The sequence below is a fragment of the Uloborus diversus genome, chromosome 2 (assembly GCF_026930045.1).
Source record: "Uloborus diversus isolate 005 chromosome 2, Udiv.v.3.1, whole genome shotgun sequence".
Taxonomy (NCBI): Eukaryota; Metazoa; Arthropoda; class Arachnida; order Araneae; family Uloboridae; genus Uloborus; species Uloborus diversus.
Genome location: NC_072732.1, coordinates 181791508 through 181800268, shown reverse-complemented (window position 1 = coordinate 181800268; position 8761 = coordinate 181791508). Strand labels below are relative to the sequence as shown.

Here is an 8761-nt window from a genome sequence, read left to right as displayed (position 1 = left end):
CGTTTTTTTATGATGAAATAGCAAAATTTAAGCTTGAAAGCGTTCGCCGAGAAATGCGGAGCAAAAGAACTTCTTTGCGGAGCCGCGAAATTTTGCTATTTTGCGGAGCAACTGCGCAAAATGCGGAGCAGTTGGCAACCTTGGGGTGTATGTGATAAGATCTCTTTTAATTGAAAAAGTGTCTGACCAGGCCTGTCATTTTTTCCAGAATAAACACATCATTTGATAAGTTGCCCCGCCGCGTACAGTGGGACACAATGAACGAGGCACAACTTTCATAAAACTCTCTTTATTTCACAATCAATAAAACAAAAAAGCAATATTAGCAGCATCCGTTCAGACCGTCGTCATTCCTTCTTGCAGTGAAAGCAGGAGCAGTGGATAGCTGACTTGAAGGTTAGGTGCTTCATGCCGCCCAGGCACATCACTTCCACGTGGACCTGGAAAAGAGACCAAAGAGAAGACTCAAATAAAGATCTTTACACAAGCGTTCCCCCATCGATCTGACTGGCATCGAACCCGTGATCCTTTGGTTACGAGTCCAACGTCTTGCCGATCAGTTGACCACGATAAAGTCCCCTATATCGTCCCTCAGAGCAACACTAAGACATGAAATACACCGCCAGCTCATTCAATTCCAGTCTTTGACTGTAGTTTCGTGCTTATTAGCACTCATCAGCCCGGCATAGGAGTGACAGAGCAGGAGGTGGAAAATCTCTTAAGGAAGTGTAGAGTGCCAAACAAACTGGTAGCTAATACAAGAATTAGTACTGACCAGACGAGTGACCGAAACAATGGTTCGGTTCAACTCGAATATTGAAGGCAAGGCAGGTATATTCAGTAAGTTACCGCCCCATAGCCAGGGCTAAGGCAGAAATACATGAAATACACCGCCAGCTCAGTCAATTCCAGACGAGGACTGCAGTTTCGTGCTTATTAGCACTCATCAGCCCGGCATAGGACTTACTGAGCTGGAGGCGGAAAACCTCTTAAGGAAGCCTAGAGTGCCAAACAAACTGGTCCTGAGGTGGAAAACCTCTTAAGGAAGCTAGAGTATCAAACAGAGCTGGAGGTTTTCCACCTCCAGCTCTGTCACTCCGATGCCGGGCTAATGAGTGCTAATAAACACGAAACTGCAGTCCTCGGCTGGAATTGACTGAGATGGCGGTGTATTTCATGTATTTCTGCCTTAGCCTTGGCTATGGGGGCGGTAACTTACTGAATAAAACACTAAGACATCTTCAAAAAAAACAAAAAAGAGTTTATGATCTTGTTCATATTACCAAATGTGACTTTATTTAGTGGAGTGTTCGAAATTTTCTTATATATTCAAATTTCTTGTGTGCAAAACATCACTTCGTATTGCAGAAGTTCCAAAACTCAGTTTAGGGCAACACTAGGTTAAATCAGATATCCATCTGTTTTACTAAAATACGAGCACCAAAACATTAAATTTGCTAATGTTGCTCTAACGTATTATCGCACGATAATTTTGTTTCTTTTTTTCATGATTTAATGGTTTTTCTGCAGCAGGCTTGCGATAATTTTATTTTCAACTATAAAACTATCTTAAAAGCTGTTCGAAGTTTTTCAGTATTATTCCTCTGTTAGGCATGGTAGTATGTTAATGCCATCAGCAGTAGAAAAAAATTCAACTTGATTGAAATGCTGTCACAATTTAAAGCAAAGTATATTTGAAGTTTATTTGCTATCTACAAATGATTGTTGCCTTCTAAAAATAGGAGTGAAAAAATGCACAGTTGGTGACACCATTATCAAAAGGTGAATATTTAGTTTAATTATAGCATTATTTCAGAGTTCTATACTGCCGTGGGAAGGTAAAAAGCAGTGTCTGTAAATGTTTCTTTTTTTTTTTCATATTTGTCATCTATTGTACTTTAGCTTTATTGTACAAGCTTGCTGATTTGGTTTCCACTGAAATAAAGCACGAAGAAAACGTCGAATTCTAACAATTCCCTTTTCTTAGTATGGAATTCAAAGCACGTTTCTTCAATTACTTCAAAACCTCATTTCTGTAGATGCTTTACCATGCCACGGCAGTATAAAAATCTATACATTTTCTATAACAAAGTTCTTTAGAAAAGTTTTCTTAGACGATTTTATGGAGGAAATTATTTTTTAAGTTTTCAACAGAATTAATTCTATTCACAATAGAACTTTAGTGATAGAAAAAAAGGCATCATTTTGTTTTATATAGGGATTTTCATTTATTTTTTTGTGCGTCTGTTTAGTGAATATTTTATTTAAAATGATATTGTTTAGTAAAAAAAATGCGGAACACTTTCTGGCTATTTTATAAGCATAATCTATCCTATTAAAATATATGGACATCTGTCTTTGTGTCTGTCTGTTTGTCAGTGTGTCTGTTTGTAACCTCCTCTGCTAGAGCAAACTGTAAAGGTGAACAAATAGCTGAAATTCTAATGTAGCGCTCATTAGCAGTAATTTTGTGTTTTCGCAGGCGATAGAAAAAAGGATTTCATTTTTCTTTTTCATTCTTTTTCGCGAATTTTGGATTTATGAATGTTTTAAAACAAATGTTAATCCTTTAGGATTTATAGCTGGAAATTCATTTTACAGGCGAGCCAAAAAAGGGTCCTTAACGGTTTTTTTTAATTTCAGTTTTCCTTTCATTCTTCATTTTCCCTTATCATTCTTTTTCCTCTTTTTATTTATTTATTTTCGTGATTCAATGTTTTTTCTGAAGTAGGCAGACTACAATTTTGTTTTGACTTTATTGTAGACTTTTACGATGATCGAAGTCCTTGATCTAGTTTTCATAAGGACTGTTAGCTCTTCTTATGAGGGTTTTACGGAACTGCTGTTCTTATTCTAATCGGGATTTTTGGGAAATATTATCTGAATTCGAATGACGCTTTTTTGAGGGGGGGAGCATTATTAAAAGTTTGATCTTTTTATGAAAATCTGTTGACGTGATTTTCAAAATTCTTTTTAGTCTGAAAAAGTTTTTTTTTTTTTTTTTTTTTCAACTATTTTACTAATCTTGTTTAGAAGGGATTCCCGAATTCAGTATTTTACAACACTTCTTTTCCTGAAAACGTGTATAATGCTCGTATAATTGTCGTAGGAAGACAAACTCAAGCAAAAAGAGAACAAATTCTACTAAATCCAGTTTATACAGAAAAACCATCCATTCCAATCAAAAAGAAGAATGATCTGGTTTCTGTGTGCGAACAAAATATAATTCTAAAGAACCAATACTTTTTTACGTCTTTATGGGGATCCGCGACTAATGACAATGATAATAATTGTAATTCTGAATAATATCTAGTTTGAGTGTACTTCCAATAAAAATGCCTAAAAGCTTTTTTAAATTTCTAAACACAACCACAAAAGCGCTTATTTTCAATCAACATTACCGAGGAGTTGGAAGCAGCAAAACAACAGCTTTACATTTATCTTAACCAGGGCTGTGGAGTCGAACTAATTTTGTGGAAAATGAGACGGAGTCGTGTTGATTTTGTGGTAAAGGAGTTAAAGGTTTTCAATTCAAAGACTAGGAGTCGGTCATTTTCCCTCAAAGTCCGCAACTCTGCCAGTGCTGTCGGAGTCGAAGGTTCTAAAATTCCCGGAGTCGTAGTCTACCCTTTTCTCTCAGACTCCGCAGCCCTGATCAAATTTGGAACCTAAAGGTCATATTTTGGTTTCTAAAACACAGGTGGAATCTTCGCATTCATAAAATATGCAAGGCTGTGGAGTCAGATTGAAAATGAACATCACTGACTCTGACTTCGGAAACTTTGGAACCTTCGACTCCGACTCCTTGATCCCAAAATCAGTCCGACTCTGACTCCGGAAATTTTGGAACCTTCGACTCCGACCCCTTGATCCCAAAATCAGTCCGACTCCGACTCCGCAAGCACTGGCATTGCTGCGGACTTTCAGGAAAAATAACCAACTCTGACTCTTGGAACTTTAAACCTTCGACTTACGAAGCGACTCTTTTACCCCAAAATCAGTCCGACTCCTACCCCGCAGCCCTGAAAATGCTCATATATATATAATAGCGAATGATTGAGTAATTCTCCTGACGTCACCAACAATGAACGGCATGAGAAGTTGATAATATTTTTTGGTAATGTTTGACATGGTGCAGGGAAATGCTTTATTTGACAAGAATGAACTGGATCCGGTAACCTAACTGTTTTACAGGTAAGACAGTCATTTTAGGGGAATGAAGAAACGAAAAAGAGGTCAACAATAAACGCTATCTACTGGACTTTAGGGTAAATCCATTGGATTTATGGTTAAATTTTCAACTATCAAAATACCACCTAACAGGCAATTGCTTCATTCAAATGAAGAAGCAATTTTTACCCGTCATACAAAGACAAGCGATTTTCTAGTAAATATAGGGTAGACCGGGGCACGTTTACGCAATGCCCTTTTTTCAAAACGAATTATAACTGGAGAGCCAACAGTCATAACAGATTGATGCTTCTCTCTAGCACATATTCTCACAGATTTTTGAGCATCCGTCGAGTTTCGGTCTAGCATGCAGAAATAATAATCTGTTTTCTATCAAGTTAAGTAAGTTTTGTGTTGAACGTTTTGAAGCTTATTGTGAATAAATAATACTTAGTTAAGAAAGAAAAAATATACAAAAATTAGGAGAACTTTATCCTTTTTTTGAGAATTGTATTTGTATGAACTGAAATGTTATTAAAGTTTTTTGTACGTTAAAAATAATCCAAACTTGCTGACGGGGCAAGTTTACGCGTTGACGTCGGAGCACCTTTACGCACGTTCTCACTGTGTCTTACTTAAGCGTCCTGCTGACACTTTTTTCGCTTCTGTCTTAAACCATTTTAGGATTTTCCAGCTATTTAGTTTTGAATATTACCATTTAATTTTTCATTAAGTTACACATTCGTATATTATAGCATGCAACTATATAGTGCTATCTTCATGCCCATTTAGCGTTTACTTTAAACACTATTCAGTCTGTAATAAATTTGCTTTATTTTAACGATGGTAAGACATTAAGTTCAAAACACCAACAGAACCACGTTAGGTGTCAAAATAAATATGCGTAAACGTGCCCCGTGTCCGGGCAAGTTTACGCAACCGACTTGGACTCAAAAACATTTTTTTAACTGTTAAAAACACAAACTGAGCAACAACTGAATATACCAATTTTGGCTCCATTAACTGTTTCATAAAATCGCCATGTCTAACATTTCCTAAGTTCAAACATAAAAGTTGGAAAATTCATTGAAAAAAATCCTAGTAAATGTGTCCCAGTCTACGCTGCAGTAATATTAACAACTATTTTCGTTTTGCAATTTTCTTTCTTTCTCCGTGTTTTCCCCCAAGTTATCTAGAAAAAAATGTAAATGTATCTAAATTATCCCAGTGCTTTGAGCCGCGAGATTCATTTTGATATGAGGTGTGGCCCTAGGAAGATGAAAAAAAAAAGGTTGTGCACTGCTGGTCTAAGGGTATCTTCTCTCCTTCCACTCAGACATCAAAAAGAGATACAACTTAAGAAATCAAAGATATGAAAATGCATCGATTCATTCAATATCTTTCCCATTCATTTGTTTCCATTTAAATAGACTCCCACCCACGCGCATTTAGGGAAACAAACCAATGCCTCAGAGGAGAATGCAAACCTTTTCCTTATAAATATGAAACTTCTTTTGTCCGACCGCCTACCGCTCCGCTCACAAGTCACTACTACTGCAGAAAAGAAGGGAAAAAAATAATAATGTCATTGTTTATGAGATTTTCACCGCTTTATTTTTAGCTCGAGCTTCATTCAATTTCTGTCCTAATACGCGTGCTGAGAGTTTCCAAATATTTTTCAATTTTCTGAGAAACTTTTTTTGTACTTCTGTAGATTCTTCGAATGCTCCGACTGGTGATGTGTAACTTCATTAAGGTAGGAAATATGTCACCATTTCTTGCTTCTGCCGCGTTGGCGGTAAGTAACTGAGAATAAGGCCCTGGAAGTTCCCTTTCACATTCTATTAGATCTCTCGAGAAGAGAAATCATATAAATGCTTCACCTGTTTTCTCAATTTTCGGACTGACCGTCTATTTTTATAGAAATATATATAATAGCTAGGCAAGTAAAAGTATTAAAGTAAAAACAGATGAAAATTTTCATACTTTACCTAGTTATTCTATGAAATAACTCATGATAGACCATCAAAGTGAAAATAAACAATTACAAAATATTTAAATAATTACCAAGCCATTCTAGTTCGAGGGCCCATGAGTGCCAGACCTACGCATAGTGTAAGACCAAAAAATTTTCTGCGTAAGGACATCACAGCAGGTAAGAAAGGTTCGCTATTATTTAAGCTGTCACGCTGGCTTTGGCAGGAAACAGGTAGTAAAGGTTCACAAAATTGTTGATAAAAGCTAAAATCATATATTTATTCCATTTCACGTGACCTAGTGGTCCCCATCCAACCATCTACGATTTGGAGAACGTTCTACAGGGGTGCAAATCATGAGGATCTAGGATACCTCAAAAAGAAAAAAAGAAGTAAGCTCCAAAACGGTCTCCAATGGGGGAAACGTGCTAAACATGGCAATTTGTTTAAACTGATCTACCATTTTTTTTCATCGATCCTAGATCCTTAGAATTTGGGTCTTGCAATCTGAAAATTTGTATAGCTGAGTTTCGATGGCATGTATGCACCTCTATAAAATTTCGTTCAGATCGGAGATGGTAGGGTGGAGACGACGAAGTCACTTCACATGGAATGACTTAGTTTTTGACGCAATTTTGCAACCTGTTTCTTGCCAAAGAGGGCGTGACTCAGCTAAAAAACAGCGAGCCTTTCTTACCTATTTATTAGGTAACTTTCTTAATTTTCTTACCTTTTACGCATTTATACTATGACATAGGCCTGGCACTCAAGGGTACTTTCTTTATTAGGTTGGTCTTCATTCCTGCAGATATCATTGCTTGAAAATAGGTTGCAGAAAACATGAGGTCTAATAGAAATGTATCCATTTTGAGCAATCACGAATTGCTTATTTTCCTCACTATATCAAAGTTGATGTTGATCTGATTTTTCAGATTACTATGTCGACGGTTGTTATCAATATTTATTTAAAGAGCGAAATTTTCGTCGTCATAGTTTACAAAACGTCAGTAGTTTGGTTTTATCTATATTTGTTTCAGAGTTTAGCACAAAAAGACTTTACATTTAAAAAAAATTATTTATTTTCTTTTTTTGTAAAATTACGTTTTACAGAAAAAAAAACATCTATAGCAGATGAACTTAAACAGCAAAACTTTAGCCAAATACAAAATTTCCAGATTACTCATTCCCATCTAATAAGATTGATAAGAAATAAAAATACAAAACATTATTAGCTGTAAATAATCTTAATGAAAAGTGTACTACTGGATAGGCTATAAAATTGTATCTTTATTACCGCATCCTAACCACCATTTCTTTTTTATAGATATTCCTCGTATAACCTATTCCAGAAAATCACCAGTCATAATATAACGGTTGCATTTTTATTTTTATTTTTTTTAATTATTTCATCTTATTTTTGCGAAAACCAGATGGATATGAAGCGCGCTGGTATGATCCGACTTTGAACCTTTCTGCGTATTCATCATTTTTTTCCTGTCCGTCTATAGTGTCAGTCGAGGGCAAACAGAGTTTAACTGACGTATGGTGTAGTGCTCTGGTCAGAATTTTTAATTTCGAGAGAAATGACTGAACGACTGGAGCAGCGCTACTGCATTAAATTTTGCCAGGTACTGGGTGACAGCCACGTGGAAACTAACCTAAAGATGCACACTTTTCTCTGGCGATTTCTCACCACATTTCCCGCATTTGATTTTTGGCGAAAAACCAGGCTCCTTTACTACAATATGCTCTATAGTCACCTGCTATGCTTCCTAGCAACTTCTGTCTGACACCAAACACAAAAAGCGATTGAAAAATTAGTGCTCCTCCTGTCCACTTTACGTCAGTCAAGTTCTGTTGCCAGCCAACAGACGCTATTGACAGACGAAAAAAAAATCATGCATGCACAGAAAAGGTTCAATGTTGGCTCATTACAAGTATGCTCGATTCGTATCCATCAGATTTTCACACAAAAGATTCAAGTCGTACACTTATCTAACCGTACTCGTGCTTGTTAATAATCTGAAACGCGAAACGCTAACATAAATACACCGTCTAAATTCTCCCTTTATTTAAGTTATTAACGCTTTATTTTAATGCCATGGTTGCGTCTTTTAGAGGCCTTCGTTTGTTTCTTATTTCTTCTTTCCATTTCTTAAACGCTCTATATTTTATGGTGATCCACAGACCTTCTATAACTGATTATAACAGGGAAAATAATGCCTTTTAGCCAGGACAACTCCATGTGTGACGGAGTGACATTTTTTATTTAAAAAAAAATTTTTAGTGATTACAGGAAAATTGTTTTTCATTAAAACTAATATATTTTATCTGTATTTCATTGTTAACAATTCTGTACCTCAGAGCCAGAGTGACGTAAATCCAAAAATTGCGATTTTCTGTTTATTAGTGCATTGTGGGTAGAAGCCTTTTCCGCATCGAGCCATGTGAACGTAATTCTGTTAAAAAGCGCGCTTTTTTAACCTTGGTCAATTTCTTACCAAGGTTAAAAAAACGCGAGTTCATCCTTTGCATGCGCCCGAAAAAAAATTCTCTCTTCTCCTGTCAAATGATCATAATGTGACTTACGAGCCATTCCATTTCAGATCAGGCAG

The 8761-nt window shown here is 36.3% G+C and overlaps 1 protein-coding gene across 1 annotated transcript in view; it reads right to left on the bottom strand.

Annotated features, from left to right (window-relative positions):
• Window positions 1-315: 315 nt before the first annotated feature.
• The window catches only part of LOC129217533 (thyrostimulin alpha-2 subunit-like), a 60428-nt gene continuing 51982 nt past the window's right edge, over window positions 316-8761 (bottom strand). Inside the window, exon 4 of the mRNA XM_054851850.1 lies at window positions 316-440. Coding sequence (XP_054707825.1) covers window positions 348-440 — 93 coding nt within the window. The 3' untranslated portion in view covers window positions 316-347. The remainder of the gene's footprint in view (window positions 441-8761) is intronic.